Source organism: Agelaius tricolor, unplaced genomic scaffold (genome assembly GCF_023055355.1).
Source record: "Agelaius tricolor isolate 1412-34295 unplaced genomic scaffold, bAgeTri1.0.p SCAF_3, whole genome shotgun sequence".
Classification (NCBI taxonomy): domain Eukaryota; kingdom Metazoa; phylum Chordata; class Aves; order Passeriformes; family Icteridae; genus Agelaius; species Agelaius tricolor.
In genome coordinates this window covers 16,678,307-16,691,538 of record NW_027269263.1, presented here as the reverse complement: position 1 = coordinate 16,691,538, position 13,232 = coordinate 16,678,307, and the positions used below count along the sequence as shown (strand labels likewise).

Here is a 13,232-nt window from a genome sequence, read left to right as displayed (position 1 = left end):
CACTCTGCAAGCTGACTCATGGAGGGATGGGAAGCCAAAAGTTCTGCTCCCTCTTTTCTATCTGTTTCTGGAAGGCAGAGCAGCAATGAAGCTGGGGCTGTGCTTGTGCAGAGCAGTTTGGAGGTGCCTGGTTGTATTAGAGGTTCACACCCCCTGCCTGTACCATGCCTGTACCAGATTTTGGGGAGGGTATTCTCTTTACCTCCTTCTGAGCAGAGACTGGTACCAGAACTGGCGGTGCAGGTGGAGGCAGTTTCATCCCATGTCTGATGGTCTTTCTCTCCCCCTGACTCATGTGTGGGACCATGCAGCCATCAGAGCCACAGAAGATACTGGGGATGGTTTTGGTGCACACAGCCAGTAATGATCCCCAGAGGGAAACTTCGCATGGCCTAGTTTTGAGCTGTGACCTTGGTGCTCATGCATGTATTTAACTTAGCATGTGTGAGCTGTCCCACAAAAGTCAATGGCCTGCTCACATGTGTGAAGTTAGGCATGTGCTAAAGTGTTTTGCCAGATTGGATACTGTGTCTATAGGGGCTTTGGGTGAACTTGAACCTGTTTTGTTGGGGTGAGAGGCTTTAAATTTCATGATTAGGAATCTGATACGTTACTCTCTCTGAGTGCAAGGTCTTGGAGTTATCTGAAATTCTCATTAAGACAAGAAGCTAGGAAAAATACAAATTCCTCCACTAGTAATGTTACTAAAAATACTATAATTAAATTATCTAAGTCTTAAACCCAGTAAAATATATTGAAAAGTGTGGTAGAGGTATAAGTAGAGTGTTTTGAGAGTACCAAAGGGACTAACAGCACTTTCTCTGCAGATATTGAGCAGGAATATTTGGAGTAGTTAATGTAGCTGATGTAAAAAGCGTGTTGCTTTTTCTGTACTCTTGATTCATAGGCTGTAACCCTTAATAAATTTTGATATTGCTCACAGTGAAGCCACTGCTTTCAGAGAAGCAAGAAAGCAGGCTATAAAGAAAGAAATGAGCCTTAAGAATGAACAAACAAGTTCTTTCATAAGGTATTTTTAAATTTACCTTATTTCCTATTATGCTGAAGTTATTCAGGTCCATCATGCAGCAGTCTTGTAAGTGGGGTCTAGAAAAATTTGAGCCGGCTCTGTCTGGTATTAAAAGCATAAGCGCTCTTTGAAAATGTATTTTCTGGAATATATTTCTGAAAGAAATAAATTTCATGAGAGAAGTTCTGTTATTATATATTTTAGAAGACCTGGAAGGGAGGCTTGTTTTATAGTCCGATACCATAACATACAGCTAGGGGTCTTGTTTTGCTCAGAGATATGAAAACAATGAAACATGTAATAAATACCTGGAATGTGATTGTGATTTGTAATGTTTCCATGAAATACTGAATAAAACCCAGCTGGGCTGCTTTCTTGTTTGTGTTGGTTTTTTTCACATCAGTAGACTTGAGCCCAAGAATTCTTGCTGACGTGGTCTGAGCAGACTGGTGTAGGTGAAAGAATTGACTGGCAGAAATCTGTTTCTTAGAAGGGAAGAGCTGGAATGAATGCTGTCCTGCTCCACTAATCCTGCTCTGGGATGCCACCTCTGACAGTGACAGTCTACTGGCACCTATCACTCACTGTTCGGCCTTTCAGACCAGGTCACCAGCAAGGCTGTGCATGGCTGATAGCCTTTGAAGTGTGGAACCTATCCACTTGGGGATTGTGCAGGCCACCAGGCAGATGGCATGGGGTGAAAAGTATTTTTTGAGATGCCTTTTAACCTTTCACTTTCCTGACACCCTTTTTGAGGAGAAAAATAGCAATTGAACATTGGGAAAGGTATCAGAAGTCATCCTTTAATAACAAGATGGTTTGTTGAATGAGGCACTTCTGTGGTGTGTTGTGCAGTTTGGGATGAAGAGGCAGGCAGCAATTTCTGAGATGACACTGCCCTTGTTTCCTTACTGTCCTTGTTTCCTTTAGGAGTCGTGTCACCTTTCTGTTTTGATTCCCTCACCTTCTGAAAGTGGATAAATTGTGCTGTTTCACCACTTGCTTATCAAGGTTTAACTAATAAATGGCTACAACTTAAGTGCTGTGCAAACAGACAGTGATACTACTTTGTGAGCATGTGAGTAAACCTCTCTTATGTGCAAGTGCTTGTACTGGTAATGTACAAGGGGCACTGCCTCCCACGCAACGCTCTTGCTGTGTGTCAGGATTGCAGGGGATGGGCTGACCGTGGCCAGGTGGATGCTTAGAGCTGCCCTGGCTCCACTGACACCACTAAAGTAAAGATATTTCACACCTGCTGATTGTCTTTCCTTGTTTCCAAGTGCCGAGTGAGGGAAGTGAAAATCTTGAATGTTAAAACCCAAGGGATGTGTTCAGCATGTATTCTTTCCTTATATTTGGTATAAGACATTGCAGCCTGGATGTCACTGACAAAATCCCAAGTACTTTAGCTGGGCTGTTGAATTCTACCTCTGCAACTGGGAAGTGATGCTTTCAGGAGAGCTTAAGTACCATCTTTGAAATTTGGGTAAACTTTTGGGAATAGCCTTTATAAATTAAGGTGCCTTCATTTTCAGCATGGCTTGTGAGACTGTAAACTCTCTGGTCCTGTTAAAAAAAATGTTTCCAGGCAACACATCTGTTTGCATTAGAATAATGATCCAAATGTATACTTACAAAGTGCTACAACACTTTTCAATCATGTTTGCATTTTTGTATCTAAAAATATGTTTTCTTATATGGAATTATTCTACAGAGGCTAGTGGGTAGATGTGCAAAAGTCCTGTCTGTGAAGCACACAGTCAAGTTATCAGGAGATTGGCATGTCCTCTAGGATGCTGTTATTACTTTACCAGCCGTGAATAGGGAAGAATTTGCTCCCCATTGTATATTTGACAATGAAACCCTTCTTAAATTCTTCTCAGAGCCAAATACAAGGCTGTTTTTTAATAAAAAATGTGTTTTTACCCCTGTCTATATTTATTGCAGGAATGCACATACTGCTCCAAGAGCCACCCACATCCTTCTGTATACCGGGTGTATTTGCATTTGCAATCAGTCCCAGTGCAAACGTGGGAAGGGGAAAAATCCATTGTCATCTTTAGAGTTGGTTGCCTTTTCCATCTCTAGAATTACTTGGAGGCTATCTTGGTCACTCATTCAATTAAGATCTGTTGTATTACCTTTTCTAGAAATATGTGCCATGTAAAGAAGACTACAGCAATGTTGTTACTTTAAAAGTCTCTATTCCAAATGTTTGGGTCAAGAGCAAAAAAATAATTGTTTTGGGTTTAACATGCAAATTGTTTTTGATTTCTTTTTGTTCTACTGTCCCAAAGTAGGGGAGCACATGAGCAAGAGCTTAATTTTAAGCACGTGCAGCAGTCTTTGGGAATTCAAGGGGATGAGGCATGTGCTTAATGCTTTTTTGAACAATGTTGCTTTTCAGAGTTGAAGGCTTTGTAGGAAACCTGATCCTTTAGAGTGGCTCCTGTTTATGTACATTTCAATTTTATAATATTGTAAGTTTTTCTCTTCTTTCTTCAATATCCTCAATGCTACATCATATAATGAAAACAATACTGGTCATGCCACTTGCAATTACTGAAGTAGGCAGTGATATTTTTTTCCTAGAGTAACTGAGGAAATAACATAAATCATAGATTTACAAATGTTTTCCCAGAAGTCCACAGTAGTTGGCTGCAAAGAATGACACAAGTTTGGTTTACTCATAAAAGGGTAGTCATCTCAGCAGGTCAGTGATGTTTTTCAAAGACTTATTGTTGATTTTAAGCTAGCTGATAATTTATTCCCTGAACTCTAGCTTAAAAAAACAATGCAGGGTAAATATTGAGTATAATAAAGACCGTGATGCCATTCAGTGTGCACAATGCCCTCACCTTCCCTCTCCCACCAGCTTCTCTGCATTGTTGCTTTCTTCATTTCTCATGAGATTACCTCCACAATCATTTATGGGGGTGTTCAGATAACACACAGGCAACACACATACACATACTCACAAGGACTATTATAATTTGAATTTATATTGCAAGTTCAGCTATCACTTCCTCTGTTCCCACCCTGCCTTTTGGAAAGACATCCAGTCACATGATATGCTTGTAAAAAAGCTTGCTGAATGAGGAAGGATGCAGGAAGGATATGGTTTTGCAGTGACTGCATAAGTGTTGTGTAGGACCTGAAGGCTTGGGTTTATATAAGGACAAGTTTAGATGTGAATTTTAAAGATTTATTTATTCTGATTTTTGAATAAGTCACAACTCCTGAACAGTTTGCCTGCTTTAGACAACCATGGACTAATCTTTGTTAATGGGATTGTTTATGTATTAACATGGATATCAATACATAATTGGCACCCTGAATTCCCTGCCTCTGTTCTATCAGAGATATCAAAGTTTTTTCAAATAAATTGTCTCAGAAGTTTCTTTTTGAAATTGTCAGATGCAATCATGTCTTAGCTAGTGTGCTTCCCATCAAAATCTCTTGAGGAGTTTTGCCATTTGCATAAGGAGAGTGCTTAGGCTAGCACAGAAATCTTTCTGAAGGATGCTGTGTTCCCCCTCAGTAAAGTCCTAAGACCTGAAGAGCCCAAAACTTCATGTCACCCATTACATTGTCATGAGAGTGTATTTATTGTTATATAGTGAGGGAGCTGGAGCATGGAGGTTTGTATTTTAAAGGTTTGTTTTGGTCATTCCATGTTCTGCCAACGTCTAACATCTGTATTTATTTTTTAACTCTTCTTAGTGGATTAGATGCATCTGTTCAATTCCAAGAATAACGCTTGATTTCCTGCATTTATAGGTTGCAATAAAATCCATTCGTAAGGACAAAATTAAGGATGAACAAGATATGGTTCACATCAGACGGGAGATTGAGATCATGTCATCCCTCAGCCACCCTCATATCATCACCATATATGAAGGTTAGTGAATGTGATTTTCCTCCCTGACTGCTCTGTTACGTTCTTGCAGACCTGATGTTCATGTTTCTTGAGATCGTGCAACCCTTACTCCTTGTGTAGCCCATCCCTTACCAATGAGACTGCCTTGTGCACTGCCTTCCCTCTGAGCTATCAGTGTTTCACAGATGCATAAACCTTTGCTAGGAAGAGCTTCTTCTTGTGTGAGTTCATTGTGTCAGTCGCAGGTGGGAGATGGTTGCATGTATCACCTCATGTCCTTGCTCCCACTGTACAGTTCAGTTTCATTTCACCCTCACTCATGAACCAGCCTGATACCTGTTTCTGTTCCCAGCCCCTAGACCAGTCCTTGTTTGCTTTATTTTCCCTGGACTACACAGGACTGCTCTTATCTGCTCTAGGACTTTGGCCCTCCCTTACCAGTCAGTTCAAGTTGCTAATTCTGTCATTGCAGCTTTTCCCCCTGAATCCCAGCATCCACTTCCTGTCCACCGCTGCACACTTTCCTGTCAGTCTGGTGGCTGGCTTATCATTCCTTTTTCCTTATCCTGTCTTCCTCCTCTACCTCTTTTCTTCCTGGGACACAGCTAGGAAGATTTGCCAGTTTGTTTATGTCCCAGCACTAGCTTGGCAGGTCATGTTATGTGCATGCTAAAAGATGCCAGTCAAAAGGCCTGTTGCTGCAGGGAGGGAGGCTGATGTTGGACGTGGGATGTAGACTCCAGAGGTTCAGAGGGACCTGGGTGAGGCAGTCTTATCCCTGGGGATCACCCTTTTTCCTCTGTGAAGGACAGGAAGCCTGAATGTAGCCCTACACATTTCCATAGCTGTGAGGTAAATGAAGAAGGTGATGAGATGTGTATGGCAGCTCTGCTCTGAGAGTTGATACGACTGATTAAAACAAGGGCTGTCTTGGCGTACTGTTACACTATTGCATATTGAGTTATTCAAAAGCATGTTTTTGTACTTGAAAAGAGATGAGTATCTGTCTTTTTATTGAATAAACTAATAAAAGGATCTGGGAACAGAAAAGGGGAGGGATGCTGTGTCAGCATGTGGGTTGCAAATGGAACAAAAGTTACTTCAAATATGGATGAACTCAGGAAGAAAAAATATTGAGCATGCTGTGGTTCTTTGACCAGTTGCCCTTCTCATACTTACTTAAAATAGTTTTTACTGAGTTAAAATATTTGTAAAAGTGAAAAAGATTACAGCATTTTTAGGAAGCAGACACTAAGTCCTGGGGGAGTAAAACTTCCCTCTCTGGCCCTGCGGAGACAGGAGCAATGCTTCTGCAGCAAAGCCAGTTGAGCTCCATGATGGAGAATTCATCTTGTCTGAGGAGGATGAGCACCCGTATCAGGTTCTGGTGTGTTTTCCAAGCAGTCAGAGTCAGTATTTGGTCTGTAGCAGCCAATGCTGTAACTTAAGATATGGTAGCACTGGGAAGATGTGTGGTTATGCAGCTGAACCCACAGGAGCTGCCCAGAGGGGTGTGACCTCAGGAGCCCTTGAGTGTGTGCTTCTCTTGAAGCTGAAGAGTACTTGTTGTGAAGTTAAGGGACTACTACATCAAGGGCTGAAATATTTGTATCCTCTCAAAGTTGGACTTCAAACACATAGGTTTTCCTCTTGAGTGATGCATAAAGAATGATAATATTGCTATCCCCTGACACAGAATGTTGAAGTCAGTAAATCCTAAGAGGTGGGCTTAATCTCACTAAAATTAAGCAATCCAACAATTCTGCAGTTGGTGTGTGCTACAAGTCTAGTGTCCCTCTCTAGTCAAGAGAATTCGGCATCTTCCTGGGGTGGTTGGCTCTCTCCTGGGAGACCTTTTTTCAGATAAGTGGGATAAATGACATATTGGAGGCTCCTGTTGGAGTCTAGTTGACTAACTTGGATCAGATTGACTTTTAAGACTGAAGCCACCCTAGAGATATTTTACTCCTATCTCACAAATTTTTACTGCAGGTTTTCAGACTGGCACTGCACTCTCTGTAGGTGCCAGGTTGCACAGATGTACCATGGACAATGCTGGATATCCCTGTAATAACCTTTGAAAGCTCTTTGTACTGCATTTGCAAACGTGTTTTCCTTAAGTAGGATCTTGTTTAGGTATCCTTTTGACCTTCCTGTTAATAGCAGTTAACCTCTGAATTTGTCTACTTGATGTAAACACAACCTTATCTTTTTTAATTGATACCAAGCAAATTAAGATGTGTGGAAACCAAGCTTTCCAGTTTAGAGGTACTTCTTTGTAACCTAATCATAAGGCATGTACTTTGCCCATTACTGCCAGGGCAGATGCACAGTTGTGACTAAAGAAATTACATCCTCTCAGCAGGGCTGTAATTGGTGATCTGTTGAGTGTGGTTATGAGGGAAGTGCTCCTTTAAGTGACTTTAAACTCCTTGAAAGGGACTGGATAAACGAAGTCGACTTTGCTGGCAGTGTTCTGATTTCAGCACATAAATTTTAGTTTATAGAATAATGCCTCTGTCCATTCATCTGTCTGTCTCTCCCCTGCCACTCACCCTTCCTTTGCCCTATTGCTTTTTTTGCCTGGAAAACTCGAGGATTTTATAATAAAGCCTTTGAGAGCTAACATATTTTTCCAGGGGTAGCTTGAGTGCAAAATCTGCCTCATCTGGCAATACTTTATAAGAGTTAAACCAGGGAAGGAACATTCTGCGAACATTTAAACACATGTTGGGCCAATCATGAGGGTGAAGTTACACTTGATACGTTTAGGAGTGAGCTCTTGAGTCTTTGTAGTGTGAAGTACAGTTGTCTGCATGACTGTTTCTGTGCTGAAAGAGTTGTCCTTGGTCAGCATAACCATACAGAAAAGTCTGCCCTTTTGCAAAATGTACTTAAAGGTGAACAGACTATTAGCTAACATGTCCGTAGAAATGGTTTACTGAAGATCTTCCCTGGAGAATGAATAAACATTAGGATCAAAATTTGGTGCTTGTGGAACATGATCACATTAATGTAAATGAGTAACTGAAGGAAAGTGTGTGCTGAAGTGCTCTGCTGAATTGGGGCCAGGATGCTTATAAGAGTGCTGCACACTTTGCATTAACAAGGCACAAAATACAGATGTCCCAAGTGCTTGAGCTAGGTTGCATGCTTAATCAGGAGACTGGTTCAGCTCTACTTTCAAACCTCAAAGGCCACAGGAGATAATCTGACAGTGTGTAACAGCAGTGGCATAGTATTCCAGGATACTCACTGCACTTGCCAAATACATGTTCAATCTCACGTTTTGTGCCAGACTTCATGCAGCAAAGCATAAACACACTTGGTGTTTCACAGACACATAGGCCTGTCTCCAGTGTGGGAAGCTGTGTCAATCAAGTCATCATATCATCAGCAAAACCAGCTGCATTGTCAGAAATCTGCCTGTGTGGCAGCTGTTAAAGGTGTGTGGACACAAGCCATTGCTGAGGAACTGCATCCCTGCAGCAGTGCTGGCTCAGACAAGTGTCTCCTGCCATCAGCTGTATGTGGACCTCAGGGTGGGACAGCAGCCAGGGGCCAGGGTGGCAAAACAGTCACCTATCTCCGGCTGTGACAGTTGGGAGCAATCCCAGCCCCTGTCCAAGCCTTTGCTATCTCCTGGTTTTCAGACATAATCAAAACAAACTTTGTTGCCTAATGACCCCACCCCTTCTGTGTGCAAAACACCTGAAAAAGCCACAAGTCCCTTTGAGCATCATGTGGATGATTGGGCTTTAATCAAGAATGTTGGAAGTTGGAAAGCTGAAATTATTCTTTTTTTTGGCCAAGAGAAAGTGCTTCAGTAGCGATACTGTTTAACCACATTTCTAATTGATTTCCTCTAATTATGTAGGCTTTTGAGTTTTGACTGCTTTATTATCATTGTTTTCAGTTGATAATATCCAAGAACATCAAGTAATATTTCAAGTGTCTGGAGATATTAATGAAACAAGAATAAACAAACTTAACTCTTTAGTTACCATACCCCAGCTTATGAATTTCCTGCCATTCAGGGTGATCACTTAAACAGACTTCATCGGACATGATATAAACTCAAATGTGTGAGATCACAGGCAGGTCCAGTTTAAATGTCAAACTGCCAGCAGCAATGAAATTTATTTTGATCTTCCCATTTACACAGTCCTAGCATAGTAATGTAAATATTTGCTTCTCTGAAGTTCCTCGACAGTTTAAATAATATTTAAATAAAGGGGAGTTAGTGCTTGTATTCTTTGCCGAAACAAAGACAATTAGTGTAATGTGTTATTGTGGCCAAATTAGTAACTGTCATCTTTCCTTCCTTCTAAAGAGCAAACCATCATAATTGCATATCCTCAGTCTTGCTCTGTGAGAAACAACTTCACCAAGGATAATAGTTCCCATTCTGATTTTATCTCCTCACTGGGGAGGAGTAAATTATAGCATGCTGTATGATTTAAAAAGATTATTGCAGGATCTTAACAACATTCCTTTAATTTAAAAGGAGATTCAATTTGGCTGAATAAGGCCATAATTTAGAAAAAATAATTTAACACAAGTTTAGCATTAAAACACATACTTTATATCTTGATATCTTCAATTATAGTTAAGCATATGCATAAATTTATGTGTATGCATATACATGATTTTCTCATTGGATCTGGGATATTTTCTTGTCTGCTATATGCTCTGTTAAAAACAGTAATAAACTAATACTGCTACTAAAAAACAGCTAAATTAACATTATGCCAGGGGGCTGTAAAACAGTCAAAACCACAAAAGCTGAATCAGGCTGAATTTCCAAGGTAAAAGACAGTTTTCAGTACTCGCATAACTTTTTGAAGAATAATTCAAGGCTTATTACACAAGTGAGGTAAGGTACATGAATTTTCTGAATGAAAAGGTTGTTCTAGTCTGCATCTCCAAAATTAAAAACAAACTTACTTGTTCTTTTGATTTGGCTGACCTTTAATAAAAGAGCATTTTGTAGCAGTGGAAAGGTACTTCTGTCTGCGGCTGTTAGGAGAGTAATAAAAATACCACTGAATGGAAAGACACCAGATGGAAGGAATGTCAACATACTGGAACTAATTTAGGAGATTGCTCTGATAGAGAGCAAAGGCATGAGGAGAATTCAAATGGTTCCAGCGCAAAGAGATTGGCTGCCCCTCTTAAACTAACAAACTAAAATCCTTACCCCAGGGTTACATGTAAACCAAATGGAATCAGCCCACAAGGAGATAGTCCAAGAATCCTCCATCCTCAGCACTCACTCTGACTTTAATATTCTTTGAGCTTGGAGGAAGGACAAAAGCCTCCTGCCTTTTTATTATTTTGGTAGTAAGTCTGTCCAAAGTGAACTGTCCTAATAGAGAGGTATACAGTGTACCATTAAAACTTTCTGACTGATGTTTGCAAAACCGTGCCCATCTGGGCTTTCAACAATTTTATGGTGAAGCACATCTTAGCAGAGAAGAAATATAGTGAGTGTGTTCATTTGGTGTCTTGTCCCATGAGTTTCCGAGGAGGTGACTTTGGTGTAGCTAGAGGGACGAATTTGGCAGTAGGGTTGAAAAGGAGAATGCTGATGAGCAAGAGGTCAACCAGTGCTATTTGGAAAATGGAAGGCTGTAGATAGAAGCTGAGTTCATAATTTCACAGCCTCTAACTATAAATAAGTGGAGAGATTTTATGCAAGAGCTATTACTGTAGTAGAACAGCCTGTGAAAGAGGGACAGATTATTCATGTTACAAAATGTACTTTGTCTCAGATATCTCTTTGATAGTGAAAAATGAAATTCTTTCCCAATTTCACATTTATGTTCTTCAAGGAACTTTGAAGTCAGCAGATGTGGTTTCAATTATGAGCCTGGAGGTATAGACTTTTTCTCTGTCACTTTTAAAAAAGAAACAAACATGTTAGAGTTAAGTAAGAAATCTTTGACCCACTGTATGTTAAGCACCCTTTGCTGCTTAGGTTCCCAAGGCTTTTGGAAACTAAAACCAAGTGGTTTTGACCAGACCAAGCCCAAGCAAACTTGCAGCCCCTGGAAAATGCTGCTTCTCTGCGTTGCTGTGGCCAATGTCTTAGTCCTTTGTTCCTCTCCTGGGGATACAATCACATTTTTCCTTACACCATGAGGTTCATGCTGTTCCTGCTCCTGCTTCCTGATGTGCTCTCACACTGCTGTCCCTGCTTTCTCCCCTGTGGCCATAAAGTGCAGTCATCTCCACAGTCAATCCTTCAGCTGGCAGGCTCTGTCTGCTAAGGAGTAGTAGTGATTTGCAAGCACTACTCTGCAGCAGCACTTGACCACTATGGCTGAGGCAGTGCAGCAGCTCTCCTGCCACATCAAGGTCTTGTTGCAGCTCTCAGAGTAACTCAGAGTGGCAAATAAACACAGACGCTCAGAAATAGATGACACACAGCCGGTAGCAAGCATTTCTCCTGCTGCTGTCCCCTCTAATAGATGAAGCTTGTGCCTAGTATCTAAGCAACCCCCCTATCTTGATTCTTAATTGACAGACCATCTTCTCTGCTATCCATGTATGGGTGTTGGTATTGACAGTTCTCTGCTTATCTAATTTGGCTGGCCATTTATAGAGTATTGATGGTTTGAAAGAAGCTAAAGCAGCCCCACCTTACTCATACATGGTCTCCATCCCTTGACCTTGCTCAGGGCTGAGGAGCAGGCTTATATGACATGGCTGTCCCAGAAGCAGCAAGATTTGGGAAGTTCCTGGGGTTCAGCACCTTGCCAAAGCCATGCGCTTCTCTGCTGGAAGTAGGTGCAGCCAGGGTTCAGGCACACACCTAGGTGAGGATGAGTTTCAGAATGAATATGCAGTAGGATGGCAGGTAATAAATCATCTGCAGCAAAAACAAAGAGTGAACCAAGCAGTCCCCAAAGCTATATGGAGACAACCCGTCCATCATCAGCCAACAAGTTACAGCCCAGGTGCTAACAGGGCATTATATTTATTACCTCATTATTCTTTGCAGTAAGTCAATCCAGCTTTAATTAATGCCCTCTTCCTCCAGCCATTGGCCACGAGGCTTTCTTGAGCATTTGTTTATAAAACTACATGCTGTGCTCAGAAGGGAAATTCAGAAGTGCCTGTGTGAAACCTGCCTGACATCCTAAATACTACTGGGAAAATTCATGGTGTACTTGGCTGATGGTGTGAGACTTGCCAGAATATCACCTTTTCATCTGCCTGATAGTCTTGACCACTAAATTCCTCTTTAAGGGTATGTGTGTGTGTATAGACATGAATCCCACTGCCTTTCAACCTCCTCTTCCTTCAGCTGCAGCTCTCATTTTAGATTTTTCTGTCTGCTGTTCAGTTCCCTCTCTGCAGAAGATAGCTCCGTGCCCACTCCTGAGGTTCAGCTGATACTGTGGAGGTGCTCTGATGTGAAATGACACAGTTGTAAAAAAATACCTCCCTATTCACCTCTGCTCCTGGGTGGAGAAACAATTTGCTGTTTAATTCTGTAATTGTCCAGCTATGATGATGGTGAGGAGGCCTCTGTAATGTCACCTAAGTTCAAGGATAGTTTCCCTCTTAAAATTTTCCCTCGTGAAAAAAAGTGTGCTGGTAAACTGAAAACCAAATATGAGTTTCTGGAACAATTCTGTTTCCATTCTAGTATGGCTTTGTGACAAAAATTTGAAATTTGGAACAGGGATTTATGCTTTCCTAAATTCAGCTTGATGGTATTATCTCAGTTTCCTAGAGGGTGTAAGAGAACATTTGAAATGGAAAGTGCCTTTGAATGCACATTCCTCCAAACCAAATGCTTTCCTCCTCATTTCTGTAGAAATGTTGGAAAATACATCTGGATCAGGACTTGTATTAATATGGCAAATTTGAGTCCAAAAGAATTACATTTTAGGATTTAAAACTTCAGAACATCAAGGACGATTTGAGAAGACTCTTAGAACTGAGTAATGAAGGCAAAACTTTCATAAAAACACTGCCTGGAAGAATGCTCTATCGTGGCAGGACTGTTGTTGCTGTTACTGTCACCAGGAGCACTGAACACCTGGTGGGGCATCAGCTTTTGGGGGAGTGGGGCAAGAAGAGCCAAGGGCAAATGTGCCTCTGAGCTGAGGGTGGTCCTCAGTTGGAACTGCCTGGATATGTATTTCCATGAAAGTACACTGAGATCATCTCTGCCATGTGTCAACTTCACCTACATGTGCGTGATACATGTGTGTGCATGATACAATAACCCTTAAATCATGGAATCAGCTGGGGTTTCGGGGAATTTTGTTGTTGTTGTTGTGTGGTTTATGTGTTTGTTTTAAA

General features: G+C 41.2%; 1 protein-coding gene across 1 annotated transcript in view; it reads left to right on the top strand.

Moving 5' to 3' along the window:
* NUAK1 (NUAK family kinase 1) overlaps positions 1-13,232 on the top strand; it is a 47,217-nt gene that overhangs the window by 18,547 nt on the left and 15,438 nt on the right. The window contains exon 2 of the mRNA XM_071422674.1: positions 4,814-4,934. Within this exon, the coding sequence (XP_071278775.1) occupies positions 4,814-4,934 (121 nt within the window). The remainder of the gene's footprint in view (positions 1-4,813; positions 4,935-13,232) is intronic.